Genomic DNA, 18,506 nt, shown 5'->3' on the forward strand with positions numbered 1-18,506 from the left:
GGTCTATATTCCTTCTCACATGCATATACAATACTGAGAGAATGCATATTTGTGAAAGTGCTCAGTATTAAAATATATGTATCTGCAAGTGAAGTATGAATATATGTCTAAGTGTAGTATGTAAGTATGTGCATGTGAAGTATGTAGTTTTGGCCTTAAGGGCTTCCCAACAAATAGGTAGCACTTTTACAATCTGAATTAAAAATATAATAAAATGTATTTCAACCAAAAACAACTTCAGTGTAATATGTGTGCAATTTAATGATTGTGCTTGCATTTATTTTTGTTGTTATTTTCAGAACATGATCAATGGATGAGGATGGTGTGTAATATGGTGTTCAATGTCAAGCAGCATTACCTCATCAACTTCACCCAGAACTTGACCAATATCGCTGTGAACTGAGACAACTCTTATTGTTATTTAAGTAAATGACATATACTAGTTGTATGTGTAGCAGTGTATTCAGTGTGTTAACAGGTGTATGTGTTCAAGCAGCCAGATGATAACTGTAATCAAAACCATCTCTCATTGTCTGACTGTATGCCCTCTGCAAGGCTGTCTGCAGCTATTTGTTTTTATAAAATGCCACACATGTCCCACATGTTTTAGCAGCTCCCAATTATTTTATATACCATAGTTCTTTCCCTCTCAACCGTGACAAAAACGTTTTTTAAGAAATTGATGTAACTTGTGTTTGATCATATTTGTTGTTCACTTGAAAAGTTTTATCTTTGATTGATGGAGTAATGCAGGTTTCTTATCAAAGGGATTGCTGTTATAATAACAGAGCAATGTGCTTACATATTCTTTTTACATTTATGTAAATGTTTGTACACTTGAATTAATAATAATCAAATGCAGAGACAGATATTTGTTACAATATGTTAGGGAGTAGTTACATTGATACAGTCTTACACTTACAGCCGGCCCTTTGAGCAACTATAATGCTAGTGTGGCCTGGGATGAAAATGAGTTTGACACCCCTGTTCTAGAATTTGTCTGAATCTGGGCCTTAGATTACAGGGGGAGCCACCATGGGTGACAAGGCCCAGTTTGGATTTAGCAGCCGGACATGAGAGTGAACACACAGAACTGGATCTGAACACAGCCTCCAAGACCGACCGAGGTCAGTTTGACAACAGGGGACAGCCTGGCCATGAATATGACTGTAGGGACAAAAAAACTAAACACATAAGTTTTTGAACTGATACAAGAGCAGTTTTCCATCAAGTGTATATGATTCTGCTCAATTAAAAACATAACAGACTCAACAGGCACATGCACACATAAGGCCCTGTTGTGCATAGCGATGTGAAAAAACGGCGGTATAAAAACGCCACAGTTATCTAACGTACGCATTTTGTACGTAATATGGTGTTGTGTGTTGAGCATATAAAGCCGCTCCTCTGTCGGCTGCGACTACCTTCTGTCTCTCACATATTAATAATCTAATATGACCGCTGTCTGTGTCGGCTGTTTATCTTGCCACAATTCTTCAGCTTCTTCAAGATATTGAGCTTATTTTGACTTTGCTGTTGTAAACATTGCTGTTCCTACTAACATTCCCAGTAGTAATTTCTTGGTTTTGTCACATTTTTAGATGTGTAGCCTGTATTTCTAGTTTGCACTTGCCCTCCAATAAATAGCCTAATAATAAACCAGTGTGTTATTGCTTTTTCAGAATTGCAGCTGATTTGCATGTCTTCTAAACCTCAGTATTATGATGATGTGAATAAACTCATGTTGACAATAATTTGTTGACACAAAAGAAATGGCAATTGCCTATCACTTACAGCGACACAGGATACACAGCTAAGTTGTTAGCTTTCTATAAGTACTTTGTTTATTAATTTTACATTAATTAATCTACATATTGTGTTATTAAGGAAAAAGAAATAGCGTACGTTGTGCACGCACACGTGCTGCCATTTTCAGACTTTGAGCCCCTGTCCCTTTATAATCATGTGCACGTCCCTGAGACTCAACAATGATCCTCCATTCTGCCACTTATTGCACTTGCACAACATTGCGTTTTCCATTTCAAACAGGATGTGGTCAGAATTCAGATAAGATAGATGATAATCACAAAATGAAACTAAGCAACATTCTGTATAAAAGGTTGGTCTTTGCAGCCCCAAGAGGGTCAGTCAGTTGACTTGCTGCCATCATGCAGGCCCTGCACAAATTTCTGCTCCTTCATGTTCTGACATATCTCGGACGAAATGGTAAGCTAATGGGATAATTTCATTAATTCCATTTAATGAGACATTTACCTAATTTTGATTTTAACTTATCTTTCAGCACTTGGAGCTAAAATCATAAATGGGGTAAAAGTCCAGGAGGACTCAATGCTGTTCATGGCCTCATTACAGACCACAGACGGACACATGTGTGGAGGCTCCCTCATCAGAGACAACTTTGTCCTCACTGCTGCGCACTGTGATGATGACAATGATGACGAGTGAGTTACATTTCATCTTCCAGAAGTTGTTTCTTTTTAAGTTAATGTAATAGGTGATAAAATCCCACATTATGTCAAAAACCATGTGTCTTTTTTCTTCTTTTCTTTGTTTTGTTGTTGGAAAAACAATCTGAGAAAATCTACTGACAACCTCTCAATTCTAACTTTTTGCAGTAGACTGGTGAGGGTTGTTTTGGGCACCCACAATCTCAGGAAGACTGGGACAGTGAGAACCATTGTGCAGAGATGCAAACACCCTGATTATCAGAATGACACAAATGACATCATGCTCCTGAAAGTAAGCATTTATTCTTCCTCCATTTGTCCCAGATGATGGTTGTGTGTTTACTGAAATTAGATGCACTTAAGCTTCCTTGTTTCTTTATTCCTGTGAGAGTAAATGTCAAAAGTGGCAACACACTAAATCAATTCAAATATCCCTGAAATTCTAGCCCCAAGACACAGCACTATCAAAGCTGTTTTATTGTAGAGTTGATTTTCATTTAAAAGACTCATCCACTCCAACTTCTAGTGATTGTTTAACTGAAGCCTAAAGAGGAGTAAAACCATGTTCAGACACATTTTACATTCTGGTTTTGTGTCTCCAGCTGTCTCAGAGTGTTTCAGTGGGTGGAACAATACAACGCATTCGACTTCCCCCTCCTAACATGAACCTACAACCCAACCAACTGTGCCATGTAGCTGGATGGGGAGAGACCGAAGCTGGTAGAGGTGTTGATGACCTGAGAGTGGTGGGTGTGTCTGTTGTTGACCAGGACGTCTGTAGACGCCAATGGGATGAAATTCCTGCCAATGTCATCTGTGCAGGTGGATATCGAACACTCAAAGGAGTCTGCTTTGTAAGTTTTCTGTCTGTTTCTGGAATGTTTATGAACACATTATGTATTTTTTTATCAAAATATCAAGATATTTCCATTTTACAGGCTGATTCTGGTGGTCCTCTGGTGTGCAACGGGGTCACTGCTGGTGTTGCATCTTACATAGGCGGGGAATGTTGGGACAAACGCTTTCCCAATGTCTATACCGACGTGTCCAAGTTCCGTCCCTGGATCGACCAGATTCTCAAGGAAAATGGTTGTTAAATACAACAACCTTACACAAAGCTTTGCTTCAGCATTACTTCATTGTATTTAGGAGGTGTAGTTATGTCTAAGCCGCTCTGTCAGTGTTTGCTCCTGAACGCAAAGCAAAATAAAAAAATAGTTTTAAATATTGTTTCCACTTTTCTTCATCTGAGGACACAAATGGCATTTATTTTATTTTATTTTATTACAGAAAGGCACATTATTAGAGCAGCAGCGTGTTGAAGAGATCATATCTATATATATCTATATATATATATATATATATATAGATATATACATATATCGATATATATATGTATATATATATATCGATATATATATGTATCTATCTATCTATCTATCTATCTATCTATCTATCTATATATATATATATATATATATATATATATTATATATTATATATATATATATATATATATATATATATATATATATATATATATATATATATATATATATATATATATATATATATATATATACATATAATTTTTCTTTTTTTAAACCTGCATAACTTTTGCTATTACCTGTACATTTCTGGCTTACAGCATCCTCTGTCAAACAATTCAAAGCAATGTCTGAGGGAGATGTGTCAAGTACATTCACACGGACGAACCTCAGTATTAAATTCATCCAAATAAAGTTAACTAAAAATCTGGTGCTTACAGGTCAAAATATAAACAGTTCACACTGTGGCAGTACCGACAGTAAAATGCTTACAGGCCAGCCCAACTTGCATAAAAATAAACAAAAAACAGGAAAATAGGGGAAATGCCTCTTCTGGGTAAAACTAACAAGCTAGCAGAGGTTAGATGCCCCGGACTATGTGCTGACACCCTATTTGTACTGTTGCTGAAGTTTGGTGCTGTTCTGAGCATTATTTGTGGCTTTTTGGTGGCGGTTTATATTTGGATCCATTTATTGCAGTGTATTGCTGTCGTGCGGTCGTTTCTAAGGTTGATAAAAGTCCGTAAATTAGCGGTCTGCTAACTTGATCTCTCGAGAGGGAGTCTAACACAGTTTCACGGTGATTTAGACCATGGATTAAACTTACACCGGAATATCCCTATTCTTATTATTAAGCCTTCGCCAAAAGCGTGTCATCACACCATGATTGGCTGGGAGGAAAAGGCCCCATGCTGCTTTCACTCCTCAATCAGGAGTCAGTCTCCCCACCTGTGCACAGGTGATCTGAATCCCTGCAATCAGTCATGAGGGAAAATCAGCACAAACAAAGAAAAATAGCAAGTCTCAAAAACAATTGGACTGCTACACTGCTACTGTCAAGATGAGGACAAGAAAACATAACATGATACAAACAATCAAGATAAAAAAAAAACACAGGAAATAAAAAAAGACTATAGAATAAAACCATGTGATATAAAAATGAGACGACCAACCAGTGATCAGCTGCTCCTGCCACCACCCTATCACAACATACGGAATGCTTCACTTTGCCCCTCTACCACACTCCACACACACACATACACATGCAGATACGCATGCATAGACAATTAGTACATCTGTGTACAGATCCTCATTGTCACCTCTCACTGCATATTTGCACTACTTATGTATATTTGTACTGACATGATATTGTATATTTGTATAGACAATATGATGCTGTATGCATTTTGTACATGGAGTTATTGAGGTATCAGCTCTGGTATGGCATTTTATTTTAACGTTATTATATTCTTTATATTTAGCTTCTAAACCTCATGTTTCATTGCCAACGGCTCTCGGACTTGACTTGTTTTTCAGACAATGTGGACTTTAACTACCCTTCATCCACAATGTTCACTACTATCAAAAAAATAAACAGCTTTCAATTCAACAACAAATCAAACACACAAACTCACTTTTTTCTCTGAGAAATGTGTTATTAACCATTTTCTTTGGTTATTGGCACATTTTTAGAAAATGTACTAACCAGGTAATATACAGATAAACAGAACAACAAAATGTGTAGATACAGCATGATAGTATTGACATCAAAGACATCTATGTGCTGTTCTGCAGAGGTATTTACTTAAGTTAGCATGCTAACTAGCTAGTCCCATGCCTGAAAACCAGTGGTCCAAAGCTCCTGTGCCTGGCTAGCTGCACAGCTAACTGAGCTAACAAGCAGTACCTGCAGTTTTGGAACAGAGTACAGTTATCATCAGTTAGCGGTTAGCCTGCTCTGGAGATATATTGCATATTTTTATTGGTAGAAAGAATTCAAGAATTCAACACATTTTCACATTACATTGCATCTTCAGCACAGGTGACTCGAAGGTAGCTACTGTCTTTCCGATGGTAAAACAGTAGATTTTACAGAGTTGACACCTGTCCTCCTTGAGCTCCACCCCTCCATTCACTATGTATTTCTGCATTAAGGGACTAATGATGTCATTTCTAGACGATCCTCAAAACTCTACTATGAACTCGAGTCTTTTGTCAATACAGTTGAGAGCCTTGGAAAATGTTGTGTTTTGTCTGGCCCAATTTCTGCTATGACCAAGAGCTCATAGTGTTTTAGTTGCCTTTTAGTTGCCAAAATATGGATGCAGAACTTCACAACTGCCACTGGACCAGGCTTCATAAGCAACTTTGACTATTTCTGGACTGAACAGGACCTGTTTAAAAGTGATGGGTTACATTTAAATAGGATGGGCACCAACAGGTTGATTCACAATCTCATCAACTTCACCAGTTCAGTCTAAAATGACACTTTCCCCAGATAGACCCTGCCCCGTGTCCTAACCTGGCATCCCATAACCCTGTCCTTGACAAGCTGGTGCTGGATCTGTCTCCTCCATTGACTCTCTCAACCATGTTAAATCCTATGTCAGCCCTATTTCTGTTGGTGCTGCTTCATCTGTCTACAATATTCCAGTCTTGGTTTCTCATCGAACTTAAAATCATAATACACAGATTTTACACAGTAACACTAATATATGTCATAAGTCTGCAACTCCTGACTCAGTTTTAACACCTGCATTTACTGTTAGTCCCATCACATCTGTTGGTTCCTCTCAGCCTCGAAGTTGTGATAAGGGTGTAAATAGTAACCATCTCACACCATTAACTAATCTCTGTTCTTCGAAAGCTTGCTGTAATCTAGAGCCAGGTTCGGATCGTAAGTCTGTCCCGGTAGCTCTGGAGTGTCAACTGGACTTTATTAAACAAAAAGGGGTGGGGGTTATTCACATGAATGTGCATAGTGTAGTATCAAAATTAGATTATGTTAAGGTTTGGGCTCAACAAACAAATGCTGATATCTTTGTTTTCTCTGAAACTTGGTTGTTTAAAGGAGAACTTCAGTCGATTTCAACATGCAGCTTTATCGCTCAAGCTACCCTTGACTTGCCAGTACCGAAAACGCGAACACTTTTGGTCCACCTCTTACAGGGCTCCTTGAACGGAGGGTTAGCATTGACAGCTAACAGCATGGGGGCAGAACCTCACACTGTGTTTTAAGCGTCTTAACATGCTCCAAATCTCACCCCAAAAGTTATGCAACATCAGCAGACACCTTACAACACAGCACTGTAGCGTTTATGACTCACAATGAATAAAAAAGTGGTTAATACAGTGTGTTTGTGCAAGCAGCCACATACCGGTTTGTTGACAATCCTGTCGTCCGGTAGACCATATTCCAGCATTTTCGTTTTTCTGTTCATAACGTACATGTTCATGTTACAGCCTGTCATGAGCCATTAGCCTTACAATAGCCTGTTATGAGTCTATTCGCTCTGCACCGAGAGCTAGCTTGTCTGCTCATGCTAATGGTTCTTGCAGAGAGGAGAGCAGAGCAGAGCAGAGAGTCCGTGATGATCGAAGCTGTTTCCGAAATAGTCACGATGGAGAGCTTGTCTGATGTCGAAGTGGAAGACATCGACGACGAACCTTTTGAATTCAACGTTAGACCATATTTGTTCAAACCGGAGTATACAGATGAGGAGTTACTTGCACTAGAGAATGAGAGAGCGGAGAGAGAGGCGCAGAGAGCGGAACAGGCAGTGGCGGCTTCACGGCCAAGGACATCGGTCTCTGCTCTCCTCTCTGCAAGAACCATTAGCATGAGCAGACATGCTGCGCGATAAAGCTGCATGTTGAAATCGACCGAAAGTTCTCCTTTAATATTATTGAGGATGAAGACACTGCAATTGATGGCTATAACGTTTTCAGGACTGACAGGGAAGGTTTCACAAGAAGAGGCGGTATCTCAATTTCTGTGAAAAAATGCCTCTCTGTCTCTGTTGTCAAGTCTAAGTCTAGGCCTAAATGTTCTGAATATTGAGCGCTAAATGCAGGGGCGAACCGTGCCTATCAGAACGGGGCCTTCTGTACCCCCCCCCCCCCCCCCCCCCCCCCCCCCAAGAAAAATCACTGACAAAAAATATGTGGCGTCCCTGGCCATTTTTAAGCTTTAGGCAAAATATTTTACTGCTCCATCTTCAAACTTGTGTTGTTCTAGTTATGCACACGGCCACATACACGCACAAAGCCACACACACGTACACACAGCCACGCACACGCACACACTATCGGGCGTCAGGTAGACAGTTACTTTATGAACAATCATTTAACAAGTGTGTGTAAACAAAATGCAACCAGTTCAACAAGATGCAACTGTAGCAAAACCAGCAATAAAAAAATCAATTCCACTCACCAATGACGTTCAATCAACAAGCACTCCCAGCAGAAGAGCCTCTTGTGTTGGACTGAGCCTGTAAGCCAAGTGTATCGTTCCCAGTTGCTAGCCTGAAAGTGGCACATAGCCTGCTTTTGCAGGTTGATTGAGCTCGAGGTGTTCAGGCATTGGGCGGCCTTTTTTAACAATGTCCATCTTTTCATAAAACGGTTGTCTTGAAAAGGGCACTGACAATAAATCTGCAACAATATCATCTCCACCTGTTGCCATTTTCAACGAAGGCTATCAATCACAAGTCGCTAGTTAAGCTAGGTCTCGTGCTACTGAGCATAGAGCAAGTGGGCCTTCTGACCATCCAATCAAAGGATGTGAAAATGCCGACGTCACTGGACGCCTGCTAGATTACCTCGGTGTTGCCAACTCAAAATCTGATTGGTTAAAGCAACAGTTTCATTGCCACTTACTTTAAGCTACAGACGCCAGCACTATCGATTTTGAAGGTGTCAAGGCAGATTTCTTTGACCCTGGCAACACATGATGGCTGAAATATGATTGGATAAAAGCTCTAACATGAACATACACTAGTGGAAGCAGCACAACCAAGAGAAAAGCTATTTAAATGAAGAGAATAGACTAATGGAAATACTTTAATACATATTCATGGAAAAAAATATATTAAAACATAACTCAGTGATTCTGAAGGTGTTTAGGCCAGCAGAGAAGGCCTTGCTGGCCCTGACAGCCCACCGCTGGCTAAATGTCTGTTAGGGAACACTGTAAATTGTGAAAATATATTTGTCATTGGGGCCTATTGTCCACCTTCTGCAAAAATCTGGTGCTATTGAAAAAATATTCAAATTAATATCTGCCCATGAAAAGTCAGAAATTCTGCTATCAGGCCATCTGACTTTTTAACAGCTGTGTCAAATACTTTGAAAAATCTATGTAACACTTTGAATTTAACACAGTTAATCACTGCTCCTACTAGGCCTAACACAAATAATCCTGAGCGTGGTTCTCTTTTAGACCTTATTTTAACTAAATGGCCTCATAAGTTTAAATCTAGTGGTGTTCTTCCACTTGATTTCAGGGATCACTGTCCCATTACCTGCATTAGGGACACTAGACTACAGAAATCTCAAGCTTCAATAATTAAAAAAAAATGTTTTAAACATTTTGTCGATCAAGCCTCATTTCTTCTTACATGACTTATATCTCAGTGACATCTCGTACTCTGCTTCTATCCCTCACCCTCAAGTGTGCCCCTTTAAGAAACTAAGAGTAAAAAATAGAAACAATCCTTGGTTCATCTCAGAGGTCTCAAAGATGCTAATGGTCAGAGATACTGCCTATAGCAGAGCCCGTGCCTTAGGCTTGAGATCTGATTGGCAGGATTTTCATCAGCTGTGCAATCAGTATTTGTTTTAATGCACATATTTGCATGACTCAATAACATTTTACGACACTTAACCTTTAACATATTTTGCATTCTGATCTAATGAAACATTAACAGACAACTACTAGTGAGTAGTAATAACAACCTTTAGCTGCTGATAATGAAAGAAATTTTACTTGACCACGTTTCATGATGACTTGTGTAAAAACACTGATGTTTAAATCTAAATGAGGAAACTGTGGTTTCTGTGGTTTGTCACAGAATTCAAACGAGTATGTCAGTAGGGTGTGTCAAGTCGAACCACATTGAGCAAAACTTGTCTCTTGTCTTTGTGTTTTAGAGTAGAGGCAATCCAAGAGTTTGTGTACAAGAAGGTGAATCCTGCTGTAGAACGATTGCGCAGCCAGACTTAATATCTACTTTGCAGATTCAGAAAGGAATACAAAGTAAACTAATAGTTGTAGAGAGGAATACTTCCACTTTTTTGTTTCTTGTTTTTGTATGGACAAATGAGATAACACATAATACATCAGTAAGGTTTTGAGGTGCTGCTAGGTGGATTTTGTCACCTTTTGGACAGAGTCAGGCTCACAGGGGACTTCTAGGAATGACTCATAGTTGACAGACATGTAGGCACTTGCTAACATAGAAACATCAGGCTGCAACGACCCCATGTACAACTCTCTCTTAAGGTAATGGTTCTGTTCTGTAACACAGCTGATAGAGAAGACTGCAGCTGTGGCATCTGATGATGCAGTGCCCACTAATGGTCAACAAGCAGAGAAACTATAACATGGCTCATCGAACTCTCTGCTGAGAATAAAGATGTGCTAACTAGACAGCATCAACTTGATCTTTACCTTATTATAGATTTGTAGAGAGAAAACACTGAATAATGTAGTCTGATCTGTATAATTCTGCAAACACTGGATATATTTCATATAACAAATGTAAATGTGTTACTTATTACATGCCAAAATCAAGTTTAAGAAAAATAGAGAACAGTATGAGTGTATTTTACTGCATTTTATATTACATATTGTCCTTATGAACAAATAGGGTCTAGCATATCACCAGAATAAGCACTAACTGTGACTGCTGTTCGCTTGTTAGCTCACATAGCCATGCAGCTAGCAGTCCAAACTTGGAGCTCAGACAACTGGGGCAGCAGGATTGCAGAAAAACTACAAAATAGATTTCTATGAGACTTCGATGGAGGATAAGTCTCGTCCTAGAATAGACACCATTACCTTTTGGTGCTGATCCGATTTAAGAGACAGATCCAGGAATTTTTTCTCACCTTTTTAAATCAGAGGCAGAGTGTTATTTGCTTCCCCATACTAGCATGTTTCCTCTAAAACTGTTCAGATAGGGACAGACTTGTTTAGAATATCAATTGCTATTTATAGAGGTCAATTAGAACAGCCAAAATAAAAGTAGTCATCAGTGCTAAATGGAAAATACACCCCCTGCCCTGCAGGTATAGTAGTCTCTGCCCAACCATGAGCTCCCATGAACACAGCCAACTAAAGGTATAATGTGTAGAACACGACCAGAATTCAAAGCTCCGAAAACACAAGGGGCAGCATATCACCAGATTAACCAACAACTGCACTTTGGTAGCTGTCCTTTGCTATAGTTAGCCACCATTAGTGAATTAGCTCATGGCTCAGTAAGTTCTGGAGCCAAAGGTCCTAGAGTTTGTCTGAACCTGGGCCTGAGATTACAGGGGGAGTAACACAGCCTCTAAGATCAAATGAAGTCAGTTTGACACCAGGGGACAGTCTGACCAAGACAGTGACTTTGGGGACACAGTGACTTTTTTTGAACTTATACAACAGCAGTTTTTAATCAAATGTATATTAATCTGGTCAATTAAAAACATTAACAGAACTCAGTAATGATCCTCCGTTATTACACTTGGGATTGATCTAGCTCATTAGTTTCATGACTGGGTTTGAGGTCAACGCAGGAAACAGTTTACTGATTAAAGTCAGTGCAAAAAGTTCAAAAATAACTCAAGTTGCAAAACATTGCATTTTCCACTGCACACATGGTTAGAAGTCCAGATAAAATAGATGATAATCACAAAATCAAATGTATAAAATGTTGGTCTTTGCACCACAAGAGGTCCAGTCAGTTGACTTGCTGCCATCATGCAGGTCCTGCACAAACTTCTGCTCCTTCATGTTTTGACATATCTCGGACGGAATGGTAAGCTGACAGAATATTTTAAATCTATTTAATGAGACATTTACCTAATTTTGGTTGAACTTATCTTTGCAGCACTTGGAGCTAAAATAATAGATGGGGTAGAAGTCCCGGAGGACGAGATGCAGTTTATGGCTTCAGTGCAGTCCAGAGATGGACATGTGTGTGGAGGCTCCCTGATCAGGGGCAGCTTTGTCCTCACTGCTGCGCACTGTGATGGTGATGATGATGATAAGTGAGTTTCATCTTCCAGGAGTTATTTCTTTTTAATTTAATGTAGTAAGTTATACAAGCCCACATTGTGTCTTTTTGCTTTGTTTTGTCATTGGCAAAACAACCTGAGAAAAATCTACTGACGACCTCTCAATTCTAACATTTTGCAGTAGACTGGTGAGGGTTGTTTTGGGCACCCACAATCTCAAGAAGACTGGGACAGTGAGAACCATTGCGCAGAGATGCAAACACCCTGATTATCATGATGAATCTATAGAAAATGACATCGTGCTCCTGAAAGTAAGCATATATTCTGTAAGTCATTTTGTCCCAGATGATGTGTTGTGTGCTCACTGTCAAATTAGCTTAAGCTTTGCTTGTTTTTAATTCCTATGAGGGTAAATGCCAAAAGTGACAAAAAACTAAATCAAATTCAAAGGTCCCTGAAATTCTAGCTAAGACACAGCACTATCAAAGCTGTTATATTGTATAGTTAACCTTCATTTAAAAGATTCATCAGCTCCAACTTCTAGTGATTGTTTAACTGAAGCCTGATGAAGAGTAAAACCATGTTCAGACACTGTTCATTTCTACATTCTGGATTGTGTCTACAGCTGTCTCAGAGTGTTCCAGTGGGTGGAACAATACGACGCATTCGACTTCCCCCTCCTGACATGAACCTACAACCCAACCAAAGGTGCCATGTAGCTGGATGGGGAGAGACCGAAGCTGGTAGAGGTGTTGATGACCTGAGAGTGGTGGGTGTATCGGTTGTTGACCAGAACGTCTGTAGACAGCAAGTTGATGGGATTTCTGCCAATGTCATCTGTGCAGGTGGATATCGAACACTCAAAAGTTTTCTGTATGTTTATGGACAGTTTATAAACACATTATGTATTTGTATTTGTATCAAGATATGTCCATTTTACAGGGTGATATTGGTGGTCCTCTGGTGTGCAACGGAACGGCTGCTGGTGTTGTATTTGCGATTGATGAAGATTGTAGTGACCCAAGTGTTCCCAATCTCTACACCGAAGTGTCAAAATTCCGACCCTGGATCAACCAGATTCTCAAGAAAAATGGTTGTTAAATGCAACAACCTCACACAATCATTGTATTTAGGAGGTGTAGTTATGTCTAAGTCGCTCAGTCAGTGTTTGCTTCTTAATGCAACGCAAAGTAAAAAAAATGTTTCAAACATTGTTTCCTCTTTTCTTCTTCTGAGGACACAAATGGCATTGTAGTTGTTTTTCCAGCAACATATCCACAAACTGTCTTTGGGTCAATTAGATGTAGGATCAGGCACGTGCACACATAAGGCCCAAAGGGTGCTTGAGCCCCTGCCCTTTTTACCTTGTATTAAAAAGTGCCCTTTTGGTGTGTTTTTTTAATGAATAAATAAATTCCTGTGGTGCAAAGGGATGTCAAAAAAACGGCGGTATAAAAACGCCACAGTTAAGCACCATACGCATTTCGTACATAATATGGTGTTGTGTGTGTGTTGAGCCTGTAAAGCCGCTTCTCTTTCAGCTGAAGCTTCGCTCTGTCTCTCTCTATGAACGGTCGCTACTTTCAAATTAAAAGCCCCCCGCTAAATTCAAATACTAATGGGGTGCAATGTAAAGCTCTTATTTTGAAGACAAAGAGGGAGCTGCCTCATCGAGCACTCCACCACGCACGTAGATGAGATGTGACAGTGGAGTGACTTGAAGCTTTGTGATTTATAAATCCATTAATATAACTTCCTTGTGGGGGCTAACAAGTTAGTGATGGGAATTCCGGCTCTTTGAAGAGAGCGGTTCTTATGGCTCGGCTCACTAAAAAGAGCCGGCTCTTTCGGCTCCCAAGTGGCTCCTCAGATTTTTTTGTTGCTGAAATTAATTTATCACCAAAAATAATGAAAAATGATGTGTAAAATGAATTACTATTGTAAAAAACATACATTATATCAAATTATTATTACTTATATAGCTTATTATACTCAACATGGAACAGAGTGCTACAAAAAGTACATAGCCTTTTGCACAAACTGTGTCATAGAGCTCTGGTTGTAGTTGGAGGTGGTTGTGGTGGTTTACTGTAGACACTGTAGACGCTGCAGCAGCAACAACAGTTGCAGTAGACAAACTGGAACCTTCATTAGCAGCAGGTTCACTTGCTTGTCTTTTTTCTTCCAACTGCACAGATGGATGTACAGTTCTAATGTGCCTGTGCAGGTTATTTGTAGAGTCTGCTCCATATGAGATTTTAACAGTGGATGTTTTGTCTCTCCCTCTCTCTCTCTCTCTCTGTCTCCCTCTCTCTCTCTCTCTCTCTGTAAGCCCCGCCCCTCCTGCTCAGTGCGGACACACAGACGGCACCACACATCATGTAGTTGACCAATCACGTTCAGCTTAAACAGAAAATAAAATAGAGGAAAAAACAAAAACCAAGGCGGCTCGTTCACTTTAAAGAGCCGGCTCTAAGAGCTGTTTCGTTCGCGACCGACACATCACTATAACAAGTCGCCTTCCACTTATTCAACGAGATTGAATATGAGTCATATTTCAGAAGAGTGTCCATTTGTGCTTGTTAAAGGAGAACTTCGGTCGATTTCAACATGCAGCTTTACCGCTCAAGCTACCCTTGACTTGCCAGTACCGAAAACGCGAACACTTTTGGTCCACCTCTTACAGGGCTCCTTGAGCGTAGAGTTAGCATTTTCAGCTAACAGCATTGGGGCAGAACTTTACACTGTGTTTTAAGCATCTTAACATGCTCCAAATCTCACCCCAAAAGTTATGCAACATCAGCAGATACCTTACAACACAGCACTGTAGCATTTATGACTCACAATGAATAAAAAAGTGGTTAAAACAATGTGTTTGTGCAAGCAGTTACATACCGGTTTGTTGACATCCCTGTCGTCCGGTAGACCAAACTAGTCGATCCATCGAGCATGCGCTTGCTCCCTCACTGGCAGCGACGGAATCTTGAATTTTACGGACAGAAACGTATCCCAGCATTTTTGTTTTTCTGTTCATAACATACATGTTCATGTTACAGCCTGTCATGAGCCATTAGCCTTACACTAGCCTGTTATGAGTCTATTCGCTCTGCACTGAGAGCTAGCTTGTCTGCTCATGCTAATGGTTCTTGCAGAGAGGAGAGGAGAGCAGAGCAGAGAGTTCATGTGACTTTAGTCAGAGAAGCAGGTCAGTGATGAACACTTGTTAACAGAGACATTATTACAGAAAGGCACATTATTAGAGAAGCAGCGTGTTTAATAGATTAAAAAACAATGATCTGACCTTTATGACTATTTTAACAACATCATTATTATAATTGAATTTACTGTTTAGCTCAGCGTGTCCTTGGCATGAAGCTATGTAACCTCAGCTAACCAGAGTGAAGGGCCTGTTACAACTTTGAACAGCTATGAGCTCCATGATAAAGAGTGGGTATGAAGAAATTTAAATAAAGAATAGAAACATCAACAAAAATCACATCTGGATCGGTGCATTGACTCTAATTCAATGATTAATGAGAATAAATTAATCCTACTACACAGTAAATCACCCACATTAGGACAAGACAATAGAACATCATGTTCACGCAAAAGAAAAAATTCCAATGGATTTCAGAGATATTCTTAAAAATAACATATGTGTATTTATTTAATGTGTTCAAGAGGACCCTTTAGTTATTGTGTGTACGTCTCTGGTCTACAGTATCCTGTGGTTCAGCTAGACTGTCACACAATTGAAAGCAATGATGGAAGTTTCTGTGTCAAGTAGATCCACACCAAACAGCCATGTTGTTGCATCTACATTAAATTCATCCAGAAAAAGTTTTCTTAATATTAAATGTTTATTCAACTTAGCATTCAAAAGCAGGGAGAGATACAGTGAATGCAAACACAAATACAGACATTAAAAGTCAACACTAACAAAGACAACAGAACAAAAAGGATAATTAAAGTAAATGCCTGTAAATTTATAGATACATGTGACATGAACTACAACAAAAGAAAAATCAATTAATGAACAATCAAATGCCAATCACTCATTTGGACCCCTAAAAGCTACTTTTGTGGAATAAAAATATTCATACACAAAGAAATAGAGGTGCAAAAAGGCTCAAAACAAAACAAAAACAGTAAATACAAAGTGCCATTACGGAAAGGGAAGAAGAACAGAGTCATGTCACATATGTCAAAGTTCCTTCCCTGGATCAGAGAGGTCTCAAACAAAGTTAACTCTGTTATGTGTAGCAACATAGTGAGGATCAAAACACAAGACACAACAAAGTTACATTGTGAGCCTCTAATGGCAAGTCCAACAGCCTCGGTCATAACAACAGTATTAAATACAAAATGTAAGGCAGAAATAAATGTTGAATAACGTCAAGTGAGGAAGAGGGAGAATGGATTTATGTGAAGCATATCAAAGTTCCTTCCCAGGACCGCAGATGGTCTCAGACAAAGTCACTTCTAACAAATCCAACTAAAGGTCTGGCATCAGTATACTTTTATTGCATTGTGGAGATATAAAATGGTATTTAGGTTCATAAAACAAATGCTTTAATTTCTTTTCGCAGTGTTCAGCTTCAACACAAACTCATGAGTCACTCCAAAAGGCATGTTTCTGTAGTAGCTGTACTTCATATTCTGTCCATTTACAAGTAGCAACAAGTATAATAACAACATATAATATGATATATATTCGATTTTTGAAAATGATACTTTCAATCCCTGACAGCTGAGAAACTCAGTTGTGTGTAAGAACAGATTTCGTCAAAGTCTGCAGAACATTTCAGTAGAAAGCCACATTGTTTCTTAAGAATTCTTTTGAACACAAACCTGTTGTAACACGCTGAAAAGGGGAAAGTAAAATAACACAAGATTTATTAAACCACAATTTTGTAAGGGTGTACTCTTTGTCAGTCATTCACGACTTAGACATGTGAGTGGTAGAAAGAGTACAGAAAATCTTCACTCAAGTACGACTTATAATAGCCAAATCTGATTATTGTGCACCATGAATCTTTCATTTTATGATAATAACATTGAGTGGTCTTGTTGGGCGTCAGACGTCAGTATACCTGATGTAATGCCAGCTTTAACGTTTTTATTAAACTGCAATTTTGTAAGGGTGTACTCTTTGTCGGTCATTAACGACTTTTTCTCCGGAGGACTTCATGAATCCAGACACGACGGCGGGTGGTTTTCCGGCGTTTCTGGGACTTGTACAGCAGGTACAGTGCAGCAACGGTGGTGATATCAGCCATGATAGACATGGAAAGACAGCTGGTTGAGAAATACCGGTTAACAAATGAGCGGGCAAGCGCGAATGACGCGAATGAAGCGAATAGTCCAAAATGATCATGCGGCGCGAATGAAGAGTCTGAAGCGAGCCGAGGAGAAACGAGGAGAATTACAAAATAAAACAGGAAATATTTCAACCAAAAACTCAAACCATGACAAATTAAAAAATCCTATCGGGGAATTTGGCTTCAGCACATTTGTATTGCGTTGTGGAGATTTAAAATGGGATTCAAATTAATAAAGTGCATTTCTTCTTTTTCCAATGTCCATGTGAGCTCAAAGCAAACTCAACAGTGTAACTGAAAGGCTGTTCTTTCCTGCTGAGTTTTCTGTTGTCAATGTACTTCATAGTCTGTCCCTCCAAAAGTGGCAACAGGTACACTTATCAAGGTTTAATACATTATGTTAAATGATACTTTCAATTCCACACAGTTGAAAAACTCTTCAGAACATTTCCTTACAAAAACAAGATTGTTTCTTAAGAATTATTTTGAACTCAAACCTGATGTAACACACTGAAAAGAGGAAAGTAAAAAAAAACACTTTGCAAGATTTATAAAAACCACAACTGAGTAAGAATGTTCTCTCTGCCAATCATTAATGACTTGAATATATTTGCGTTTTCGGGCAATTTGTAGTTTGCATTTAGCAGATACTTTTCTCCAAAAGCGACTTACAGTAATTCATACATACATACATACACTGATGGTGGTGGCTGCCATGCACGACCAGCACATCAGGAGCAGTTAAGGGTTCAATATCACTTCAACATTCAGACCAGGGGAATTGAACCATTCAATTGAATTGAATTCAGCATACTGTAGTGTCTTGTACTGGCACCTCTGGTCTAGGACAGCCTTCCACTTCACAGCAGTTCGACTGACACTATCACCGCCTCCAAGTTCTGTAAAAATGTGTTTCACTCCTACAGAATGGCCTGTCTTAACATCTGACATACTTTCTCATTTCTTTGAAAATCTCTTTGTGCCTTTTGTTTCAAACATGTTCTATGAATAAAACTTTTATATCATATAACTATTATTATTGTGGAGGTTCTGCTGAGCTTTAGTCAGTCTGTCAGTTTTTGGTCTTTATATGAAATGCAAAACTACTGATTCATTTAAATTCTTCATCCGAAGAAAGAAATGGTATTTAAAAACCTATATATTCC

At 39.1% G+C, this 18,506-nt stretch overlaps 2 protein-coding genes across 3 annotated transcripts; both read left to right on the top strand.

Moving 5' to 3' along the window:
• The first annotated feature begins 2,114 nt into the window (after window positions 1–2,114).
• LOC115591187 (complement factor D-like) lies at window positions 2,115–3,693 on the top strand. Its single transcript, XM_030432944.1, has 5 exons — window positions 2,115–2,226; window positions 2,303–2,462; window positions 2,637–2,760; window positions 3,071–3,322; window positions 3,407–3,693. The coding sequence occupies exons 1-5, from the start codon at window positions 2,169–2,171 to the stop codon at window positions 3,563–3,565; spliced, it is 753 nt and encodes a 250-aa protein (XP_030288804.1). The 5' UTR covers window positions 2,115–2,168; the 3' UTR covers window positions 3,566–3,693.
• Window positions 3,694–11,735: 8,042 nt separating this feature from the next.
• On the top strand, window positions 11,736–13,228 carry LOC115591192 (granzyme B(G,H)-like). 2 transcript variants are annotated; one of them, XM_030432950.1, is made up of 5 exons: window positions 11,736–11,820; window positions 11,893–12,052; window positions 12,201–12,345; window positions 12,645–12,864; window positions 12,962–13,228. In XM_030432950.1, exons 1-5 carry the CDS (start codon window positions 11,763–11,765, stop codon window positions 12,964–12,966), a joined length of 588 nt encoding a protein of 195 aa, XP_030288810.1. In that variant the 5' UTR covers window positions 11,736–11,762; the 3' UTR covers window positions 12,967–13,228. The 2 variants fall into 2 exon arrangements, with proteins under 2 accessions (XP_030288810.1, XP_030288811.1); XM_030432951.1 differs by having other exon boundaries at window positions 12,201–12,330.
• The last annotated feature ends 5,278 nt before the right edge of the window (window positions 13,229–18,506 follow it).

The sequence above is a fragment of the Sparus aurata genome, chromosome 11 (genome assembly GCF_900880675.1).
Source record: "Sparus aurata chromosome 11, fSpaAur1.1, whole genome shotgun sequence".
Taxonomy (NCBI): domain Eukaryota; kingdom Metazoa; phylum Chordata; class Actinopteri; order Spariformes; family Sparidae; genus Sparus; species Sparus aurata.

Excerpts from the sequence above, each read along its gene's own strand:
- LOC115591187 (XM_030432944.1), top strand. The coding sequence starts at position 2,169 with ATGCAGGCCCTGCACAAATTTCTGCTCCTTCATGTTCTGACATATCTC. Across the intron at positions 2,227-2,302 it reads GACATATCTCGGACGAAATG|CACTTGGAGCTAAAATCATA; the intron begins GTAAGCTAATGG and ends CTTATCTTTCAG. Across the intron at positions 2,761-3,070 it reads ATGACATCATGCTCCTGAAA|CTGTCTCAGAGTGTTTCAGT; the intron begins GTAAGCATTTAT and ends TTGTGTCTCCAG.
- LOC115591192 (XM_030432950.1), top strand. The coding sequence starts at position 11,763 with ATGCAGGTCCTGCACAAACTTCTGCTCCTTCATGTTTTGACATATCTC. Across the intron at positions 12,053-12,200 it reads GATGGTGATGATGATGATAA|TAGACTGGTGAGGGTTGTTT; the intron begins GTGAGTTTCATC and ends AACATTTTGCAG. Across the intron at positions 12,346-12,644 it reads TGAAAGTAAGCATATATTCT|CTGTCTCAGAGTGTTCCAGT; the intron begins GTAAGTCATTTT and ends TTGTGTCTACAG.